Below are 24120 nucleotides of genomic sequence, written 5' to 3' on the forward strand. Positions count from 1 at the left end.
GAGAAGGTGATGGGGAAGAGGAACTAGAGCACTTTAAAATTTGAACCAAAGTCTTTCCTTACATTAACAGCAGCTCCTTTGATAATTTAAGCTGAAAGGAATCCAATGTATTTTTCACTCTCTAGTTCTACTTTTAATACCCTGTTAGCTTGGATAATGAAAATAGATGAATCCATTTCACTTGCAGCTTCTTGTACACCAGGTGAGCTCACCAGCCCCCAACACAGTCCAAGCCTGCCTTTGGGAAAACACAGCTGCTCCAGGCTTCTCCAGGTAAGTGAATGGAATTAATTCTATTGCTCTTCAGTAGGAAAAATGGGAGAGTGACTTAGGGATAATATTTACCAATTGTGGTTACTCTCAGGGAAGAATGAAGATTTTTAATTTCTCTGTTTGACTTTTTAGTAATTGCAACTGGAAAGTGATGCCATTATTATAATACACACAATGAGGAAATAAACTGCAGTTCTCCAAACCATTTTCTTTACTTTGCCACCAAAAAATCAATGCAATTAAAGCTCTTCAAACTGCTACTAGTAGCATTTACAAAGTTTAGATAAGCATCTTTTTGATCACAGCTAGCCAAAACAAGACCATTTTTTATCACCCACAGGAAAAAAAATCTTTGTGCTACTAATTTTATAATACATTTTGTCATGTTTCTCTTGAGTGAATTTTCTACAGAATCTTGCCAAACTTGTTTACAAATACTGCCAGCTTTTGGGAGAAAATAAAAAAGTTTCACCTGTTCACTTCCAGTACCTGCAGTAATCACCACACTGGGGTGAACTGCTTTAGAGACTACCCAGACTCATGTTCCTATTCCCATCACTTACCAGTGGTTTCATTTTGTTCTTATATTCACTAACCTGTGTTGAGAATCTTTAAAAGCAACTCCTTTAAATTGTAATTTCCTGACTTGTATTCTTCTTTTATTTTACCTCTTAATGACTAACAATAACTAAACCCCACCTCATAACAAAAGCAATCTGAATAGCTCAACAGAAAACTGGGATTTGACTCTCAAACTCCAAAGAAGCACAGCTGTGGAAGCACCTGAGCAGGAAGGAGGCCTGGGATGGTTTTGGGGACATGCTTGAATGTTGCACAGAAGAACAGGAGATGCAGCTGAGGATGGTCATTTGCTGTAACTGGTACTGTAGGGAGAATTGGAGTTTCTCTGTGTCCACAGAGACAAGAAATAATGATTGGAAAAACATAAGGTGGTCAAACAGACTTGCTTGGCATCTCCCAGCAGAGCTCAGCATGGAAACACATTTTTAAATTCTGGTCCAAGCCTTAGCCCCTGGATACGCTGATCCTTGTCCCAGCTGGCTGACTTGGCAGTGTCTCAGCTGGCAGCTTTCTTGACTTCAGCTATTTGATGAGCATTTATTATAATTCTAGTTTTCTGTCTGTTCTCATATTAGAACTTCAGTGCAAGGCAAGCTCATGTAGCCCCATTAATGAATTACATGTATTAACAGGATTAAAAATACAAGTATTTTTCATACCCCAGGATGTACAGGCTATGCATTGGCACACTGGCACTTAATGATGTTTTTTTTACAATTCATACCATCACTAAGGTTGGAAAAGCCCACCAAGACTACTGAGTTCAACCCGTAATGAATTCCCACCTTGTCCCCAGCCCAGAGCACCAAGTGCCACATCCAGGCATTCCTTGGACACCTCCAGGGATGGGCAGTCCAAACCTCCCTGGGCGGCCACTTCCAATATCTGACCACCTTTTCCATGCAGAAATTCCTCCTGATGTCCAACCTGACCCTCTGGGTGGGAGGAAGGAAAGCAGGAAGGCAGGAAGGAAGGCAGGAAGGAAGGCAGGAAGGAAGGAAGGAAGGAAGGAAGGCAGGAAGGAAGGCAGGAAGGAAGGAAGGAAGGAAGGATTTTCAAGCAACTTCAAAGAAACATGAAAACAGATATGCTAAAAATGAAGTTGGAAGTTTAAACTGATGTCTAATCCCACCTGAAGTCTGGAAAGTAGAAAAGCTGTATCTTCAGCCATGTTTCTTCAGTGCTACATGTGTATGGGAGCCTCACCAGATCTCTTATCTCTGCTGCACAGTCCCTGTCAGCTCTTGGAAACACAATCACAGTTGGCACAGAATTTCCAAGTCACCTTTTCTGTACATCCCATTCATAAAAAAATAGCATGCAGCATGCATGTAGAAAATGCCATACTTTGAATTTTGAGCAATGTACATTCCAGTGTGCAATATGATTTCACATGTATTTATAGAAGAATATCTTGCAAGACAACAGTTTGAAGCATTTGTTCAATGACATGTTATTCCTGTTAACTGCACCATTCTTCGAACAGCCACATTGGACCATTTTTTCACAGCAAGGAGTAGCATGAAAATCTCAAGGTCAATGTGTTTTTCTAGGTCTTTTGTGTAAGATCAAGCCTGTATCAGAAAAAAAGCAATCCAGCTTCCCCCAGCTCTTAACAGGTTTCTTCTTTTCTATTATTCCTTAAAGATGTTCCTCAGCATAGACTGAAGGTTTATTCAGTTGTTCACACTCAGACCAGTATTAACACACAGGGTTTGTAAGTATCTCAGACAGGCACACTTCCAGGGAGTTTAACAGATACTTTGCTTGTACAATACAAATCAGCAAGACTAGTGGCTTTAAAAAAGTGTTCTTGTTAGCAAAACGCTCTGTGAACATTACTTTTATCAAAACCATGTGCCAACTCACTGCACAAATAAATTGCAACCTCATAAAATTGTCAAAATGGTATCCCTTAGGAGCAACAAAGCACTTTCTGCATTGTAAAGTATTTCATATTTTGTTTCTACTATGCAAAGTGTAATAGGCTACACGATTTGATTTATATTTTGGGGATCCTGCACATCTATTAGCTATGTAAAACATAGCACACCAATATTTCAGAGCTTATGCTCTGAGTTTCAATTATTCCTGACACTGAAATAATGTATTGGTGCAGGGGGGGGAACAAAAACCAAAACCCAAACAAAAAAAAAACAACCAAGAACACTGCCCAGAGGGTGCTGGGCACTGCCCAGGCTCCCCAGGGAATGGGCACGGTCCCAAGGCTGCCAGAGCTCCAGAAGCCTTTGGACAACACTCTCAGGCACAGGCTGGGATTGCTGAGGTGTCTGTGCAGGCCCAGGAGTTGGACTGGGTGGTTCTCGTGAGTCCCTTCCAACTCAGCCTGTTCTGTGAATAGAAAAAGAGTTGTCTGCTGACTACTTGCAGCCTAAATCATTCCAGAGCAAAGCTGGAGCCAGACTGGGGAAACATTAAGAAGTAAGAGACCAAGAAAAGATTTAGTTACATCAAGAAATAGTAGTTCTAATACTGGGGTGGAGAAACATTTTAATTCTTGCCTGCACCATCATTAACATTGAAATTAATTTTCCTATGTGAACTAGAAAAGATTATTTTATTATGAATAAAAAAAATAATCGATTAGTTTGAAATATGAGGAGGAAATAAAGCTAGATAGATAGTTCTATGAATGAAAACCCGACCTCAGCTCACAAGTTACCACTTTTGGAAATGAAGGTCACATCTGCAAGTTAGTAGGCTTTTTTTTTTTTTTAAGTCGCACACAAATGCTTGCTTAAAGTCCCTCTAGAAGTCTGTCCCATGCAGTAAAAACCCCTGATGTTATGAGCATGTCAACACAGGAACACTGACAGCAACCTGCGCGCAACAAGAGTCACTTCTGTACATTTGAACATTTTTTTCAGATGATGAAAACACAAGTTTTCTTGGGTTTCTTTTTAATCCTAGATAAATTGTTCTGAGTAGTGGAAACGATTGGTCCAATAGACATATTAAAACCTTAAGATCAGCTTTGTTATATATGTTGAAGTTTTACTAATGTACCACAAAATCCCTCTTGTGCATGTGAACAGCAAACCCCCAGGTCCCCAAGCAATAGCTCTGCCCCCCTGCCATTAAAATGACAAACTATATCCCCAGTTGCAGCACACCCAAACTCTGTAACAGATTACATTTAAAATTGAGCAATGCACCAAGGCAGCTATTAGTCTTTCAACTCAAGTGTCAACTTCAAACAAATTAATGGCTGAGCAATCTCAGCCAAATGGTGTCTTGACAATTACAAACTGCAATTCTAAATCCAAATTCTGGTGCAAGATTACTGAGTAAGTTTTCTGAACTGTAGTAATACGCTTGAATAAAAAAAAATACTGCTGAATGTGGTTCTGCTAGTTATCACATCCACTTCACAATCCAATTCTGTAAAGAAAGACATATACTGGAGATGAAAGAAGAAGAGATCAGAGCAGGAATTTGATATACAAGAGCTGGAAGTTACAACACACATGCAACCCTTGTCAGATTCCTCCAACTACACCCATCTACACATAATCTACAGCTAAGATGAAACTGAATATTTCCCAAGAACCAGCATGATGTGAACTGTATCTCAGCTTGAAACTACAAAGAAATTGGGCAGCAGTTGAGATTTTTGCACACTATCACACATTTTCAACACACACTCTTGAAATTAGGGAAGACAAGTAAGCAGACAGTAGCAACTAATTGTATGGCCCTTTCCTTTTCCTTAGAGCTTTACTTTTTCTCTTCAAAGCTTTATAGACTGATTGCAAAGCTATGCTGTAAATCAAAAGGAAGCCACTACTCATTACCTAGTTAGAATTTTCTGAGCTCTTTACTGTGAAACTATTTCTCTGCTGTTTGATCTGAAGGCCACTGGCAATGTCTACGAGTGCACTACCTGCCATGGCAGCTGAGACTCATTTTTCCCAGATGCGTTTTCAACAGCTTGATGAATTTCCACCTGCTTCCAGTTCTAAAGAGAACCACCAAGGCATATGATTCATGGATTCAAAATATTTGTTCAGAGTGAACAAAAAAGAAAAAAAAATGTAGTCTAATAGTAAGTCAGAGTAAAGAAGGTGCATGGTCTACCAGTGTAGCCCAACATGCCCAGCTGTGATTACCTACACTCCACCTGAAAAATAAGGGAAGTAATGCCTTTTTCTTCTTCTTCAAGAAAAAGAAAATTTAAAAGTACTGTTGTTACCCCTCAGCAAGAAAAAAAATACATTGAAGGACACATTGCATCCTGGTCACTGCATCAGCTTCTAACTTTCTTCCTGATCTATGAAAGATGGCAGAGAAAGTTTTATTTTTTGGGGTTTTCTTTATCTTTGAAATAGTCCAAGTCTCTTCTTTCTACTACAGTTGGAGGACACTGCTGAAACAAAGCATTTCCATTTTCCAGTCCTTCAGCATGCAATAGTGCACTCAGTTCTTCACTCATGTTCTTTCTAGATAAAAGCAAATACTTTCAGCCATGCTTTCATCCCTGCCAGCTTTGAGAAGCCCTGTGCCTCTTGTTTTAGTACAGTGAACACAGCTCTAAATGGCAGGTCTCTGGCAGCAACCCAGCCTTGACTGGCCAAGGCCTATCAACTACAGGAGGCACCTGAAGGGATATGGGTATATCTTGTGATCTGGGGACCTGTGCTGAGGGGACACTGGGTGCTAGCAGAGGGCTAGTGACCCCGGTGGGAGCAGTGCAGGAAGATCAATGGCACCTGGTATGATCTGGCATTTATCTGGCAGGACAATGGTGACATCTGTGATTTGCCATGATTTGTAGCTGGAAGCCAGGAGACCTACACCCATTCAGGTGTTGAGGATTAAGGCAAAGCCACCAGCAGTCAGTCAAGATTAGCATGGTGCAAAGTTCTGGCTGGCAGGGGGACCCCCATGCTTGAGCTGGTCCTGCTGGCACCACACACTCCTCACTCAGTCCCTCTGACCACAGCCAAGTGACCTGGCCCAGCACAAACCTGTAACATGCAGCCTTTGTCTCGTGCAGTCTCAAGTGAAATGCTTGAGCAGTCTCTTCCTACACATGCTTGATTTTTCCAAGCTGTCTTCAGAGCATCAAAGCAGTGGCAAAGGGCATAACCCTGCCCCTCCTGTCACCGAGCAGGAGAGGAAAGTGGAGCAAAGTAGGATGTATAGACTGAACACTGAAGAACTGAATACACCTGGCCAACAACCAAGTGATTTAGCTAAATATAACCCACAGGGATCATGCTCACAGATGCAGGTACAGCCTGCAGAGCAGCAGTACATTCTGTGTGGATCAAGTGGGGTAACATGCAGGAGGTCACAATGCTCCACCTGAGATCTGGCAATGTCACCTGGGCTACAGAATAGGGCTCATAAAAGAAGTGCAGTGCATTTCCCCATATTTTGGAAGAAATTTTTCAATGTTGTCACAATAGTCTGAAATAACATTCTGAACTGCTGAAAGGCCTCATAAAAACTTTTAAAATTACTTATGCATGCTAAGCAAAACTGAACCAAAATGTAACCTAACTTCTAGGAAAAAAACTTGTGAGATTTCATTGGAAGTTCCACATAATAACTAAAAGGTATCACTTGTCTACCCATACAGATTAAATCTGCAGCCTTTAGAAAGCAAAAAACTTCTGGATTTTCAGTTGCAAGGTCCTCTCTTCACATCTCAAAACCAGAAGTTCTTCACTTAATGTTGCCTGAGACTATTTTAAGTATCATCAACATTTTATATTTGGAAAACAATGTGATGAACACAAATCACTAACTGAAAAACAGAAAGTACAAGTAAAGGTGACTCATCCTATCCCAGGGTTGATATATTTGGGACCCGTTTGTCTTGCACAACATTCCTCTTAGCATCTCACAACTAGTGTCACTTTGCAAAAGTCTTTGAACACCTGATGCAATTTTTATCCATTTTATCAAAGTTTTATCACAGTTAATGACCAGACTTATCCAGCACCAAAGAACATACATGAGAAAACAGGGAAAGAGCAGGAAACATGCTGGGTTTGAATCTGTTACTCAGACAATAAAAAAAGTATTATTTTAATTTCTGCTAGGAATAACGGACTCACTTTGATTTGGTAAGTCTTAAACAAAGAACAGAATTAAGGAAGCAGAAATGCACACCCACGTTGCAGCTCCTCCAAAGGATGTGGGTTTCCCCAAAGGCAAGATCAGCTCCCACTCGGCACCGGCTCAGCAGAGCCGCGGCTGAGGATGAACGCGCTGCTCCTGCACCGAAACGCGTCCCTGGGCTGCAGCTGAGAATCACATCCAGCCGTGTTCCTAAGCAACCCCACACTCCCTCCACACTCTCCCCCTGCTGCCACCGCCAGACAAGAGGTTTTAATCATCAATTCACTCTGCGTCCAACCTGCACGAGCCCCGTCAGGAGAGGCTTGGGCACAGCACTGCATTAAGCAGCATCAGGCAGCCCCAGCACCAATTTTGTCTTCACTGAGGCATGCAGACTGCAACTTAAAAGACAGCACTTTTACCTTTCAGTTGTTTATAAAGACAATCTTTTAAAAAAAAGCTGGCTCAAACATAAAATAATGCAAATACAAGCTAAAAATTGTTATTCTTGCCAGCAGGAATGAAAACATTCTGTTGGAGGTACTGACGGTTAAACCTTTTTTTGACATTTGTAATGTTCAGCACTGGAAAAAAAAATCTCAGCAAAGAGTAATTGCTCCCACAGGGACCAATCCATGGGTCACAGTTTTTTGCACTTGATGGCAACAGAGCCTTGACTGAGATTTTCTGTAAGACCCAGATTTAAGCTTGCAGCATAATCACAATGTTTGCCCTAGCTCCAGAAGCTGAGCTAAAGCACCACTTCCACAGTGTAATTATTCTACATATGTTCCAAAACCCATGGGGAAATTTTATTATTCAGAAGAATAAATAGGGTAAAAATAAATGGTTTTTAATTTTAGCCAATTTTTAAACTCCTTATGAATTTTCATTTTTCTTATGCAAGTTTAAGTCCATGGGAGAAAGGATTTGCCTTGAAGAAATAATTAAACTTTCATCTTCAGTTACGCTTCTTAGCAAATACACAGCCACCCACATAGCACAAGTGCTGTTCAGTGACAGAGTGCCAACATAATCACTAATGCCTCATAATCTTCCTTTCAGTTTCAAATCGAATATTTGAAGTTTGAACTTGTGTTCAACAACCCAGAGCAAGCAGAAATGCAGTAAGGGCTTAGGTTAAAAGGGCGTTGGTGTCCCAGCACAGAGCTTAATTTTCCCTCAATAAATTTTTGAATACTTGACTATTCTGAGAGGAAAGGGCAGTAATTTGTCATTTGAGATATGCAAACCTACTACCTTAAGGACAGCAGAAGATTATAGCAATCAAATTATGATGACAGTGTCTGGACCAAATTTAGTCAGGTGCAGAAGTCAAAATTTTGAAGAGCATGGAAGCTGAGGATGCAGGTTCAGGAAGGCTCAGACACACTTTGCAACTAAGTCTACCATGACGCCTACTCCAATTCCTGGGAAAATTTCAACATTCCTTTCTTTATGCAGGGACCAAACAAATGACCACACAGGTGCTCTGCAGGCAGGTCAAAAAATCTGCACATCCACTCACCGGTAAACACCTTGCACCCTGTTCCATTCACTGGCCTCAAGCCACACCCATCTGGACAAATGCTGCTCCTTTTGCCTGGAGCTCAGGCTGCTTTCCAGCACCCAAGCTGGCTGAAGGATAGGGCAGAAAGACCAATCACCAACAGTGGAAATCAGAGGTTAGTGCAGACTGAGCCACTGAAACAGGATTAATTGTCAATTGTTATTCTAAACTGCACAAGGGACCCAAATCAAGCTCCAAGGGCCTACCACAGGTGGTAAAATCACTACATCAACCCCAAGTATTAGAGCCAATATGAAAATGAAGCACAAAATAAAACAGAAAACTATCAGAAAGAAATTAGATCAGCTACCCGAGAACTCCTTTGAGTAACAGAGGCCTCCTTGCCCCAGCAGCCCCAAATAACCAACAGGTTCACCTGATCCAAACAAATTCTAGGCCCCCTCAGAGGTCTTATGGACACAAGCCTCTAATCTGCAGCAGAACAGAAAAAGCACTGGCCAGAACCTTCCTCAATTTAATGGTTTCTTGTCATACAATAGCCACTTCTTCTCACAAAGACAGATGACTCCTTTCTCCACATAAACATTTCAGAAATCTCCCCAAATCTTGCAGGACTGGAAAGCCAATTCCTGAATGCCATTGCAATTTCCAACCCAAACAACATATGTAGAAACAGACAGGTTCTTCTCTTCCTTCAAACACATAATAAAGACAAAACCCCCAAAAACTGGAAAGTTGACCCAAGCAGTATATTACTACATCCAGCATCAAACCTTCCATTACAGAGCAAATCTAGAGGTTAAACAGGCAAAAGGCTATTAATAAATCAGATGTAACATCCTAAATGTCACACAGTCCTAACACCTAAACTTACAGTTACACTGTGCACCCAAACAACCCCACACAATTTTTGCAAATTATCAGCTAACAAGAGACAGAAGAATGCTTCCCCACCTCTGCCACTCAGTACTGACCAAGAGGACATAGCAGTCTCAATCTGAAATAAGAAAAAGCAGAAATCCAGTCCAATATTCCTGAAGGATATGGCACTTTACAAGAGGTTTGTACCAACTGAGAAGTGATAGCAACTGTACCTTACACTAACAGATTAATGTGTGCACCCTTCACATAACTCATTAGGTCATTTAAATATACAGGTTTCAATAGATGAATTGGGAGACCCAGAGTCAGTTGTCAGCAAAGCTCTTTGTAGCTCTCACTTGGCAAGACTACCTGAAGGTTCAATTTGATTTTAGCAGAAACGTCACCTCTACTGTCTGATTCCTCTGCTGTCATTCAGATTCCTCTCCAGTCCTAGCATTTTCCATTCCTTTTGCCTGCCCACTAGAGGTGTCCTGCCAGACCTGCTTGTGAACAAAGGACCAGTGGTGGGAGAGTGGTGGCCAGTGACCATCTCGGGCAGAGTGATCATGAAATGTTAGCATTTTCTGTACTGGGTGAAGTAAGGAAGGACACCAGCAGAATTTCCACCTTGGACTTACAGCAGGCAGACTTTGGCCTGTTTAGGACATTGACTGACAGAGTCCCTTGGGAGTCAGTCCTGAAGGACAATGGAGTCCAAAAGGCTGGACATGCTTTTAAAAGGATCTGATAAGTATTCAGGAGCAGGCGGTCTACTTGTGTAAGAACGCAAGTTGCTGGGGAGAAAGACCAGCCCAGTTAAACAGAGAACTTAGGCTGGAGATTAGGGGGAAAAGAAGAGATTCTGGCATCTCTGGAAGAGGTGTCAGGTAACTTGAGAGGACTACAAGGATGACATGAGGTCATGTAGGGGAAGATCAGAAGAGTTGAAGCCCAACTAGAACTTGATTTGACCTCTCCAGTTAAACACAAGAAAAAAGTTTCTATAAAAACCTTGGCAGCAAAAGGAGAGTCAAGAGTGACTCCATCATTTCTTGAATGGAAGAGGGTAGTGCAGAGACAGGGGAGGAGGAAACAGCAGAGGAACTTAATGCCTTCTTTGCCTCAGACTTCAATATCAGGACAAGTTGTCCCCAGGATACACAGCTCTTAGAGCTGGAAGTTGGTGATGGGGAGAAGAATGAAGTCCCCATAATCCAGAAGGAGGTGGCCAGTGACCTGCCCTGCCAGTTAGACACTCGAAGTCTATGGGCCCTGATGGAATCCACCCCAGAGTGGCAAAGAACTGGCCAAACCACTCTTAGTCCTCTACCAGCAGTCCTGGTTAACTGGAGGAGTTCCAGCTGACTGGAAGTTAGTAAATGTAACACCCATCTACAAGAAGGGTTGGAAGGCTGATCTGGGGAAGTCCAGGCCTGTCAGCCTGACCTCAGTTGTGGGCAAAGTTATGGAGCATATCATCCTGAGTGCCATCACACGCGATGTACAGGACAACCTGGGGATCAAGCCCAGCCAACGTGGATTTATAAAAGGCAGATCCTGCTTGATCAACCTGATCTATGACAAAGTGACCACTTAGCAGATAAGCAAAAGGCTGTGTGTGTCTATCTAGACTTCAGTGAAGCATTTGACACTGTCTCCCACAGCATTCTCTGGAGAAACTGACTGCTTGTGGCTTAGATGGTGGACTCTGATGGGTAAAATCTGGGCCATGCCCAGAGAGTAATGGTGAATGAAGCTAAATCCAGCTGGGGCCAGTTGCTAGCTACTCTTTTTCTTTTCAAGTGTGTAAAACAGGCTTAATTTTCAGGTCAGTGTGTGATATCACAACATTAATGGACAGTCTTGGTATTCTACCCATTTCCTTCAAGTTGAGCTTCTGGTCTCTCATTGTGATCACAAGCAATTCTGTTTATCAAAAGATGGCCAACAAACACAAAGTTCTCATCTCTCTGCTTAATCAGTAATTAGTGAAAATTACTGAGGTAAAGCTTACAATGCAGATAAAGTCTCACACACAGTAGAATCTTTACATTTGACTTGTTTGAACAAGCATGAACAAAATCCACATCAAATAATAATTTCAGCCTGCTGTCTTTTACAATAAGTTTCACTTTGCATATCTCCAATCTTAGTTTGTCATTAGCAATGTTAATTAGCTCACTATCTCAATACTACACTAGATACAGTAAAAACTGAGATCATTGCTAATTTGAGAAGAAAGGTTGTTCTTCCTTTAATATAGTAATAGTCACTGCAGTGAGTACTAGTAAGTCGCTGTAGAAAACATCCATAGAAATTAATAATGCTTTCAATTTTCAATCAGTTACAAAAGTAAAATAAAAATGCTACTACATTTTAATTTCCAAAAAGATAATCAAAGGATAATGATGGAATAACACATTTACTGTATTCCTAACCCTGTGAGGACGTACAGTGACACAGCATTCAAAGTTGGGTTACCTCTTGCTATGCCACGAGCCAAGTTCTGTATGCACATATGTGGTGTACATCCTGCCACAGCTCTCTTTCTGAAGGCAACCATCTTCCAATACAGGCATGGTAATTGTTCTTTGGTATCTCTGTGATGATAGAGGGGCTTCCTTTAAATCTCTCACATGGTCCAAATTCACAGTTTTTTGCAGAAGGTAAAACCCAATTATGTGGAACTTCAATCACAAGTCACAAGAGTTGCCTGTGCAATTAAACAGTACTCTTGCACCAGGAGGTGACTGAAAGACAGAATGTCTGAGCTTTCCCCAGGACCTCCTGCAAAGGGCAAATGCTGAGAGGTTGCTGGGAATATGCTGAAACTGCTCTGCTCCCTCCCAGCAGCTAATGGAGTCCATCACCAACCACCATGAACATACTGACCAGCAGTTCAGGTAAAATGGGTCTCTGAGGTTGCAGTACCCCAAGAAATGTCTAACTCCCACATTTCTCCTCTCAGCTGGGCAGAAGGGGGAGAGCAGGGCAACTGGAAGTGGGAACGTATGGCAGGGCTGGGACAGTGGAAACTTCTGCAGTGGATTTACAATTCCTAAAGCAGGGGGGGTGCTGAGACAGGAGGTCTCCATCTTCACAGGTAATCCTCTCCCCCATTTCTGCTGAGTTGAGTGTGCACACATTTGCAATTGTGTCTCTGTATGTCACAGAAGAAAAACAATGCTCAGGGGTTTTCTAAGCAATTTTTAAACATACATTTATTTAAAGACTATTTACAGCCTTACTTCAGTTGGATTATGAAATGAGTGGCAACAGCCTAATTTAAAACATCAAAGCTGTACATAGAGAAGGTGGGCAGGAGGGGAAGGCTGCAGGAAATGTCTCTCTGAATCCAGTTGCTCTTCCAGGCAAACACATTATATCTGACTTCCCTCTGGGCACTGAACACATGAGATTCAGCAGGCCCTTCAAACAAAGCAATTAGCAGGTACCCAGCATTTGCTGTCAGAGCTGTCAGCACTAAGCTGCCTACCTGGCCCTACACACTGTTGGTCATTTTGTATCACCATTTTAGGAAGTCCTGGATGACCCCTGCTGCCCCTAACGTGGGCACAGGTACAGAACCACTGGCTCAGCTACTCCTTCCCTGCCAGCCCCAGTGCATCCATGTTGAACAGAAGCTCCTGGGCTGCTGTATAGTGAGGATTTCTTGCTAAAAGCAGAGATTGTGGCTGATCCACTGCTTCCTTCAACCCTTGTGGTAGAATTAGATACACAGACAAATCAATAATATCAGGTACAGGATCATCTTACACTAAAACACATTCCAGAGAGCAGGCAGACTCCCATCCTACCACACAGGCCTGCAGAAACAAAGGAAAAATTAGAGGACTGCACTGAGGTTTTTAAAATGCAGGAAAAGGTCGCCTTCTACCTCCCTCTCTGTTTCTCATGTATTTTAAAGTTTTTAAAGTAACCTTTTGATAGAAGTACCCTACGTTTAAAAACACGTCGCTTCCAATTGTGAGGCAGTTTGGGAAATAAGGCAGTCAAGCCATTTCCAGGCTACACAATACTAACTGTTGGAAAAAAAAAATAAAAAAAAGAAGGAAAAGACATAAAAGATATATCAGTAACTGAGCAGACTGACATGCTGCTTGAGACTAACTGAGTGCTAGTCTCTTGTTTAATAAAAATACACAAATACCAGTGAGGGTCATGACACAATTCCCATGCCAAAATGCAGCTCTGAAAGATTCACCTGTGTATTTTTGTCAGCTGCAGTGGGTATTTGTATTTATTATCTAGGCACACTTATGTGAAGGACTTACCAAGGTCATAATTGAGCTGAAATTCTAACCAGTCTCATGAAAAAAAACCAAGTAGTTTTGAAGATCACTTGCTGCAGAAGTTAGTGACTTTTTCAAAAACATTCAAAGAGCAAAATAATCAGGAAATGGTAAGTGGCAAATACTGATTAGCTAAAATCATCAGCATCTCTCTAAAAGCAAATACCCAAAGGAAAATAAAATTATTCTGGCTATTTTCTCTTTTTTACTGAAATAACATGTGTGGTTTATTTTCAGTTTGTTCCACTGGAGCGGAGGAGAGAGAGAAAAATGAAAGATGAGAGCCATAATCTGTGAGACCACTCTCAGGCTTCCCCAGACAGTGGAATTTAACACTGACAAATATAACAGCAACTCATCTCAGAGCCCAAGCTCTGCTCTGGAATCAGGAACAGAACTAAAAAGAACAGGGATAAAGAACTTTTATCAGCCTCAGCTGGTAAGAGAGGCAATGTGTAAAAATAATCTGTAAGCACTGTAAACCAGCAAGAAGAAAGCTCTGTAGCTGCTTTCTTGCCATTTTATTCTTCATAGCAGAGTGGAGTTTAAGTTTAGTATTAACTGCTACAAAATCCTCACCATTATTTCCCCTCTAATGAAGAATTTTTTTTTTCCTAATATCCCATCTAGCCCTGCACTCTGTTAGTTTGAAGCCAGTCCCCCTTGTCTTGTCACTCCAGGTCCTTGTAAGTAGTGTAAGTCTTTCCTGCAGCTCCTTCAGGCCCTGCAAGGCCACCCTGAGCTCAGCCCAAAGCTTCTCCTGTGCAGGTGAACAATGCCAGCTCTGCCAGCCTTTCCTCCCAGCACAGCTGCTCCATCCTCTGCTCATCCTGCTGCCTCCTCTGGGCTCTCTCCAGCAGCTCCAGCTCCTTGCTGGGCTGGAACCCCAGGGCTGGGGCAGCTCTGCAGGTGGGGTCTCACCTGAGGGGCAGGATCCCCCCTGCCCTGCTGCCCATACTGTCTGCTCTGTACACTAGCCACTGCCCCCTGCACACTAGCCAATGCTCATCTGTTTTAAAAGGCTCCACTCTGCAGGATCAGGACCCTGGTTTTGGGCACTGGAATCAGTTCTTAGCATGGTAAGCCTCAGGTGCTCCCATGCTGAGCAGCCACAGAGGTTTCTGCAGACAGTCACATAATCCAGGGTGTGTCAGACAAGGGAATGGTGTTTAGAGCTGGTTTAGTGCTGCCAGGTGCTATCAAGGCAGTGAAAAATACATCACCACTTATTGAACTCAGCACTGTGCACACACTCCTAGCACAGCGACACCAAAAGGGTTAATTCATTTGACTGTGCCTGTGAAGCTTTTAGCAAAGAAACAAGGCATGCAAAAGCTGCTTTCAGCAAGGTCAGCTGGAAGATAAGAAGACATCTGGCTCAAGAATGCCATGATAGAGAAAACAAAGGACTGTATCTCTGGGAACTTGGGGTGGGATTTATGGTAATGGCATAAATTTTAATATGCATGTAGCAACTGTACGTAAGTAACACTCTTCTAGATCCACATGGTCACGTTAGGTTAGGATCTCCAGTACGAACCTCAGGCCTGAATAAATGATGCCCACTTTAACACAACTTTAGTGTTGGAGAGTCTTATTCTTATATTTTGGACATTTGGAAACAACAGCTCCTTCAGTGCTATTAAGAAGAGCATAAACCCCCAGAAAAATGGGCAGTGCATACAACAGCTGTGTGTCCTGAACTCGTGGTGCAGGAAGTCACTCACCTCTTGCTACAGCATAAACTTTGCCATCATTCCCCAATCAAACTGTCATTCCAAGTAGCTACCCCAATCTTGAAAATGTTCATTTTGATAAAAAGGGAACAAACAAGGAAATGCACAGAAGATTCCACAATTCATTTGGTAAAAAGTACAGATGAAAAAAAGATGAAATTTAGAAATTGATAAACACTGATCTAGAGAAGTTATCTCCAGGCCTTCAGAGCAGTCTAAAACAGGTAACTGTAACAGAAATCTGTAACAGGTCCTAATTACTACATTCAGTGTGTTTATATATAGACATAAAACATCTTTGTCAATATATGCACACTTAAGCAACTTTGCTGACATCACAGATTTTATTCACACACTTCTCAAGCTGAAGAGGTTTTTTTTACCATTTTGCTATATTTTAACAATATATTCACTACAGAGCAGTTTCATAATTAAAAGCCTTTAATTAAAGAAGGTTAATTAAACATGAGATAAACACCAATACTAAACAAACTGCTCCAGAGAAAACCCAGAATCTGACCTACCAAAACTACTTTATATGCAATTACACATGCTGTGAATTACTGCGTGTAGATAATTGCCTTGGCTGTCTCCTTAAAGTCAACCAACCACACATTAAAGTTAAATAATAACAAACCAGAAAAGAAGTCAGGGCTGATTGCAGTTGCAGTTAAATGCATTTATTTTTTATATATATCAGCATTAACACATTACTGGTTTAAAATAATTTACCAGTGTTTAACCAAATGGACAAAGAAAAGGCAACACTTAGGTCCTACATCCAGTAACAGAAAATTTTAATTGCTTTTGGGATCTCTGCCATTATTCTTCCTAGCAGATGGAAGAATAGCAAACAGTGTTTAAATTTTTAGGGCCCCTTTTCCTTAAAGGAATGGGTGCAGGGATGAATTCCACCAGTAAAAGAAACTGAAATCCTAATTATAGTCTCCAAGGCAGACAGGGTAGAGCAGTCTGCCAAGACTTCTTTCATTACCTAAAACTCTTTCAAGAAGTGTAATCCATCAAGATGTATGGAAGAATAGAAGGCAATTTTAAATAGGTGTAGTAGCTGCTTAATTTTTTTTTTTCGATTGAAAGACACAAATAATCTTTTCAAAAGGTTGATGTGTATGGAAGGAACTAGCCAGTGAAGAATGAAAGTCCTGGAGAAAAAAGGTAATACACCTTATGGACTTACAGGAGAGTATTTATATATGTAGTTGTTGTATGACATTTAAATCAACCTGCCAGGATCATGACATTTAAAAGCACCTGAGAACAAATTCTGCTCTAGGAAAATTTTTGATTGCTAATGACTTTCAGACCCAAAATTTCACTATCAGCATATATAGCATGGCCAGTGAGTAAAATGAACAGAAACACAAAGTTCATAAATAAAGACAGAATGTAAACAATTCCACCCACCCCCCGTACCTGGTATATGTAAAATGCAATTTGAGGCAGGGACAAATTATACACATGGGCCTATGTGCAGAAATTTAAACTGCTTAAATTCTCCATACTGCATATGTTCTAAGGGCTTTATTTGTCTTTTGAGCTACCTTGAAATCCTGATGACAAATACTCTTTATATTTCCTTCCCTGGGTGCTGCTCTAGCCTGCTGACAAGCCTTTGAAAAATTACTGCCAAGAAACAACAGTAATTGACATATGACTGCTATTTACTACTTCTTCTTTATGCAAATACTTCAAAAACTGAAAATACCATATACAAGCTAAAAATAAATGGACTTGATGATCAAAACCAAGGTTTATATGATGAATGCTGATGATCTAATGTAACTATTGATTCAAGAGAGGAGGCAATGTTTTCCTTTGATCTAGACACATCATTAGTGTATCAGTAAGGACCAGCCAAGCCCCTCACGGATGCCTGTACAGCACATTCTTTTCAACATAAGAGCTATCTGCTGCTTTCTTACTGACTTCTCAGCAGTTGTAGAACACCCATCACACGTGTGAGCTGAGCTCCTTGGGCAGGCTAAGTACAGGTACTGCTGGCTTGTAATTGCAGGCAAAATGGAATTGAACACAGCCTTTCATAAGACTCTTGAACACCCACTCATGCAGCCTTCTAAGCATAACCAGACTAAAGGCAATGTTTAACCATAAACAACATTTTATTAGATGGCTTCAAACAATGAAAACAGCTATTCATCAAGCTTCTGTAAATTACGGTAACTCCAGGAAGAGAGATATGCTATATTTAACCAAAAAATACTCACAACTCATCAAATGCATGTTTGAAACAGACTAAGTACCACCTCAAAAATAACAAAATAATGCTAAGAATGACTTCAAACATCAGTGATCTCTCAGTCTCAACTGAATGCATGCTACTGCATTGTCTCAGCTATTGCTTTTCCCTCTTTTTCCTGTAGAGATATTATCTTTTTTATTATAATTAGTGTAAGAACTCTTACCTCTCCATCTCGTATTCTTTCATTCCTACTTTTACAGCCTTCATTACCTGTAAAATACATATTAGCATGAGAACATCATAGCAGGAGGGAATCTCATATTTATAAATTTATGACTTATGATTATCTCCAGAAAAACCTGTATTACAAAAATATCATCTGTTCTTCATTTAAATTTACATCAGTAGATGCATTTTAAAACTATATTGGAATCAAACACTTAAATCTTTAAAAATGCCTGCAGTCTCCAGCAATAAAGCAAGTTCAAACTACCACATCCTAATAAAGTGCAGCTCATCAAAATACCAATGTTCAACTGTGAAAACTGTGGTGAACATGGCAGCAAGTTCTTTTGTTCTACTTGGGCAAAACGAAGCCATGAACAATCCCACAATGCAAGAGTCTCTTTTATACTTTGAATCCTGAATCAACAGAAAACTACTAGAGCTAACACTGGTTTACAAGTCATAAATCTGGTCCTTGTTCTCAGATTTGCTAAGAAAGTTTTATTCCTTTGTCTGTTTCTGTATTATAGAAGTTCTAGGCAGCTGATCTGCAGAAAAAGAACACTCTTGGATATGATAAGATTATTCAATGATGATGAAAAAACCAAGGAGTATGAATACAAAATAAGAAAATTCCTTTGAGTTTTCAATTTTACAATATTAATTTTAAAACATTCTTACCCTTAATAGTTTGGATATCTGAGGAGCAGGAGCCAAGACAACAGCTGGGCCAGTAACCTCATCAGGTACTTTTACCTAAGCTCCCCCTGGTCATCACCACTCTCAGAACTCATAGGCAGACCTGCATCACTTTATGGAGTACAGGACTGACACCCAAGTGGATTTTGTCAACACCACCAGGAGAGGAGTGCAGCTCCCCTGGTGCAGTACCAGGTCCAAGCTGAGTAGCCTTGCTGAGAGCCTGGACTTGTCATTGCCACACTGGTATGGCAACAAAACAGCAGGGTTCAGCACTGCCCCAGGGACATAGCCAGCTCTGAGGAACACCCTGAGGAATCCTTTCCCTGTCCTACACTGTGCATGTCCATCAGGATCTGTGGACAGTTACCTGCTAGTTAAACTCTTCAGAGCCGCTCATGGGCCTTGCTCATGATCTTGTCTTTCTCCATCATTATACAGGTATTTGTGCACACAGAACAGATAGACTGCAAGCAGGTCACCTTCTGCTGAGGTGAGTTCTTACCCAAACCCACACTTCATTTCTCACACATCACAAACGCACCAGTGGGTTCAAGGACAATGCAAGGTACATTACTGGGCTGTAATAGGAGGGATATTATCCTCTTATTTCTATCCAGCCTTTCCATTATTTTATTACTAAGCAATTCTGGGTTGCTTGGGACATTTTCTGAGTACCACTGCTACACTAAGAGCAAAAATTATTAACAGTAAAGGATCCATTACCTCTTTATGAGCTTCACTGGAGATTTTATTGGTGTAGCGCAGAACTTCCAACTCCATGTCTGTCTTAATGACACGACTTAAAGAGAAGAACAGATAGCATGTTAGACTGCAACTTCACAGCTTAAGAGTGCAAAATGAAAAAACCCTGAAAATAATATGCATCACCTATAATAAGATTAGATCAAGTGCACCTCAAGAGCAAACAGCTATTACAGTATTCATGACAGCAAAGTATTGTTGGCATTGATTCAGCATTAGCAAAACAATCTTACAAAGGGAAGTCACAAGAATTTCAAATATCAGCCTGCCCTATTTAATACTTATAAACAAGTGGTTCATTCAACCAACATTTTTTCCAGCTCATTCTACAATACATTAGGAATAAAACCAACATAATTTTGCATTTCTCATAACTCTAACACTACTTCAAATGGAACATTTCGACAAGCATGCTCGATTTCCTTTTAAACACAGTTTTAAACTATTTTACGTATTTAAATTCCCAGAGCTCCAGAATTTCTGTTCAGCACAATCCCAACTCCCACCTATTTGCAATACCTCAAAAGGTGGGCAGGGGGTGGTGTGAAAAAATGCTATTTTTGTTTGGTAATAAAAAACCGAAACCATGAAATTCAGAAACAGCAGCAATAATTACAAGATGTGCATTCTTTCACATGCTTCTGAAGCATGATAAAAAACATAAAGCCCCAAACAAACCAATGCCCTAAAAACCCCATCCTACTCTTTGTGCCTTATGAGATACTGAATTCATGTATCTTTATGAGCTTTGATACTCTCTCCCAAACTCATGTCAGAAATGCACCATTTAACTCTTCTCTACAGGTATTTCTATCATATGTTTAGAATAAAAGCAGCTATTGAGTGTGACATACACAGTAAAGCAGACACAGTTCCATAACCTCTATTAAACACCACATACTCTTTCCACTGTTACACAAACGGAATTCCTAGTATTTTTCATGCCCATCTCAAAGGCAGTTGTGAAGTACATACAAAGTTTGTTTACAAAGTACAGAACTACACTTATTGAATTGCATGAAAATATTCCAATCATGTTTTGAAGCTGCACTCCAGGATTTGCAGCAGTTACAAAGAACCATAACTGTCATACTTTGAAACTGCCACCAAGACCCCTCTTTTTATTGTAACATGCTCCTCCTCACACTGCTGCAAACAGCTATTTACTGTATTTTTGCTCTGTAGTTTGTTTTAATGAGTCCAGAAACAGGTTTTTCAGCCATCAGTGCCTCTGATGTGAGATTACAGCACTTCCCACAGACAGTGCATTACTACAGCACAGCCACTCCCCTTCAAATACATCTCTTCTGGCAAGGATAAAGGTATCTCTGTAAAATCCTGATATTGATCAAAATGCTTTTACAAACAGAAACACTGTAGAGGGGAGTGTATTGACTTTCTTAGTCAAATGGATTATGACACAAAATAATCACTATGCAATTGAGATTGAAGTACAAGGTTTTAAAATGCACACCCAGATGAAAAAATTACACTGGGATGGTAAAATCTGCTGACCATAACCAAGGAAACAAACTTCCACTCCTGTCTTTCAGCCAAAACATAAAAAAGAGTTGCTCAAATGTATTCCAGTTAGAATGAGGTAGCAAAGGCTTATAGATTTTTTTTTTTATTTTAAATCCTGTTCCTTGGACGACTGCATGTGCTAGCAGGGTAATTTAATACTTGTTTGATGTGCCTTTATATTGCTTTCAGTATACAGTACATATTCGTGATCTGCAATTGCCCGAAAAATTGGTTGTTTCATAATTCAGTTGTCTAATCTCTTTGTTGGAATCTGCTAGTAATAAAAGTTAGTAACTGCTCCACATCAAGTGCAAACAGTGTTAGAAACAATTTCCCTTGACCTGGGCATAAGGCTTCAGAATCAAGGTATTTGTATTAGATCACAGCTTCCCAGGTATCAGTTTCAATATAGAAATTCATGCTCAGCCTCAGACTATTTATGCAATGCAACATCTTCATTTACACAAGGTCAGACTCTGAAATACTTTACAGAAAATATTTAGTCATTCTGAGACCAACAACAACCACTACCCAACCACCAGAGGGAAGGAGAGGGAGGATGTACAGGTGTGCAGGGAAAGGATCAACTTCAGCCTACACCAGACACTGGGCTTCTGGGCTCCAGTGGAGCTGTTGGTGGAGGTCCCACATCCTGTCTGGGTGGTAGAAAAGCCTGTATTTTACCACCTTCTCACTGCTTTGATGGTGCAAAAAGCAGCACGCTCCCAGCCAGGTTTACAGCAGTGGTTGGCACTTCAGGGCAATCTTGCAGCTGATGAGTGTCCACAGTTCTCATGATGTTTTCCCCCATCTCCAAAATAAGGATAGGAAGAAAATCCCACCTCTGTTTGTGAATGTGAACTTCAACAATCCATTAAAAACAGTTCTTGGACCAGTTAAATCCTCTGCATAAACGCATTAATATTTTAACAGGAACAAATAATTTCCAGGCTCCAGCTAATGCAAGTGCCACAATGCACAGATTCCACAGGTAAGGCACTCCTCAGATTACCAGGGGGGCTACTCAGTGCAGTCTAGTTGCAACAGAAGCACAAGTCTCTGACTGTCACCACTGACCTAAAACTTTCCACTTTTTCTTCCCCTCTCGTTTTACCACTGTAAAAACATTTCTTCTTCCTCATTCTCCTTTTACACACATTTGCTGCTTTTATTTTCAATTAACCATATGAGCAGCTGGTCTTTTCATACGTCAGTCATCCAACAGGACAGAGAACCTTTAACATAAACAAGTATTGCAATCCTGAAAGTGCATTGGGCATTTTAAATGTCTGGATACCAAGTATGTATGACCTAATGAAGTGGTCAAAAGCATATAGAATTTTAGGCAATTATGAGGCTGAAACTCACATAACTCAACTGCATATTCCTAAGCCATTGCTCTTCTCAAAGATACATAAACTGGTTCTCTGTGTGCATTCTGCAGCTCTCATAATGCTGCCAGAAAGATTTGTTTCCAGTTATCAGATCAGTGTTTTATCAGCACGCTTATTTTGCTGCTTTTTAGTATATGTGTGCAACCTTAATATCTCCATTTTGTGACATACATGGAAAGCACCTGGGAATGTCCACTCCTCCTTTTCCTCCTGGAAATATTAGATCTACAGACCACCTGATATGTAAGGATGATGCCCATGTGGGCAGACTTCACAGGCCTGCCTTATTTTTACCCTTTCTCACCTCTGATGTTACCTTTCCACATTTTATTTATAGAAGTTTCTCTACCACAGTTTATACATTTATGCTCTTCTGCAATGCATAAAAACTTGCTAACTGAATTAGCATCAAAGCCAGCAAACACAGCAATGCACATATGCAAAGGAGAGGCATCACAGTAAAATTCTGAAAGACACATGCATGAACACCAAAGACAAAAGTTCAAAAAAATATTGAGAGGTTTACAGCATTAGTAGAAAAACCTCTGAAAACACAAAAAGCAAATGCACAGTTTTAAGACAACATACAGATCAATTTTCACAAATAATTAGTTATAGCTTTCCATCAAAATAATGCAAAATACAGAACATATGAAATCACATCAAACTATCAAACCCCATTTTCACTAAGCTTACAGGAAAGTGCAGTACATACAAGGAGTATACAAAGAGAGCTGCACATTAGTAAATGTTTACTTCCAGCAACAGCACGATTATGATAGACACTAGCAAATTACAGGAACAAAAGGGCATTTGGCTAAGTGTTGGTGCAAAAAAAAAAAATTCATATTAGTAACGATATCATTTGGACAAGTTTGAATTCTTTCTTCTGTTAGATGACATTTTCTTTTCAAAACACTGGAATCAATATTTAGGCTATCCATTCAAATGAAAATTTGAAGTGGAATAATTTAAAACTGAAATGAAACTTTTAAAATATATTTGGAAGTACACCCACTCAATAAAATGAAAAAAAAAATTAAAATGCCATCTGCAAACTGCTGAAATCCAGTGTAAGGTTGAATTCTACTGTTTTATTTTTAAGTTCCATAGCAAGTCAGAAGATTACAAGATCTTGAAAAAGCAAGCAAGAGAAGCAACAGATCTTAACCACCAACACTTTGCCTCTTGTCAGTATTGAACCATTTTTTTCTGCATTTTATTAGAAGACTGTATAATACTAGAGCTGCTTTTGTAGCTCCCAGTTCTCCCTGGCTGGTTCAGAAAGCTCAGCCATTTCATCTCTAGCTGGCAGTTTTTGACAGTGTGGCATACAGCAAAGCTTTTCTGACAAGTACCATGTAAAACACAGTAGTTCAGAGCTTGCCAAATCTGAAATGAAATGCATCCCTGCAAGGAGATGATTCAAAGGACGCAATTTCCTACCCCAGAATATAACCCAAAATAATTCCTCTTCCTAAAAGAAAAGTTTTCTTAACTCTAAAAATATTGCTTTCCAAACAAACTTCCTTGGCTGGTAACTTGACTTTCCAAGGAGATTTCTACTTGTGTAAGCTTTAATATACATGACCTGTCATTCACATGGTAATTCCACCAGACACTTAAATCCTAACAACCATCTTTAACATACTTCTGACTTAAAATGAAAGCCACCAAACTCAGTAAAACCTCTAAAACATTTCTAAATACAAATCTGAGCTTTCTCTTTACTTAGAATTCCCTTTCCTTGAAAGGCAGCTGTAGGGAAGGTGCATACCAAGCACCCCTCTTCTGTGAGGCTGCAGGAAGAACTAAATCAGAATTCCAGGCTGCCACTCACAATTCAGTGATTCTTTCCACCCCAGCTCCAAGTGCTGCCTTTCTACTGCCTCAGTGGTCCACC

General features: G+C 40.4%; 1 protein-coding gene across 3 annotated transcripts in view; it reads right to left on the reverse strand.

Annotated features, from left to right (window-relative positions):
- The window catches only part of PEPD (peptidase D), a 136515-nt gene that overhangs the window by 78375 nt on the left and 34020 nt on the right, over positions 1 to 24120 (reverse strand). For 2 of the 3 annotated variants that reach the window (XM_062500032.1, XM_062500029.1), the window contains 2 exons: positions 19261 to 19336; positions 17834 to 17880 (listed from right to left, as the gene is read on the reverse strand). The exons of the other annotated variant lie outside the window; for it this stretch is intronic. In XM_062500032.1, the coding sequence (XP_062356016.1) occupies positions 17834 to 17880; positions 19261 to 19336 (123 nt within the window). The remainder of the gene's footprint in view (positions 1 to 17833; positions 17881 to 19260; positions 19337 to 24120) is intronic. 3 annotated transcript variants of the gene reach the window in all.

This window comes from Cinclus cinclus, chromosome 11, assembly GCF_963662255.1.
Source record: "Cinclus cinclus chromosome 11, bCinCin1.1, whole genome shotgun sequence".
In the NCBI taxonomy this organism is placed as follows: domain Eukaryota; kingdom Metazoa; phylum Chordata; class Aves; order Passeriformes; family Cinclidae; genus Cinclus; species Cinclus cinclus.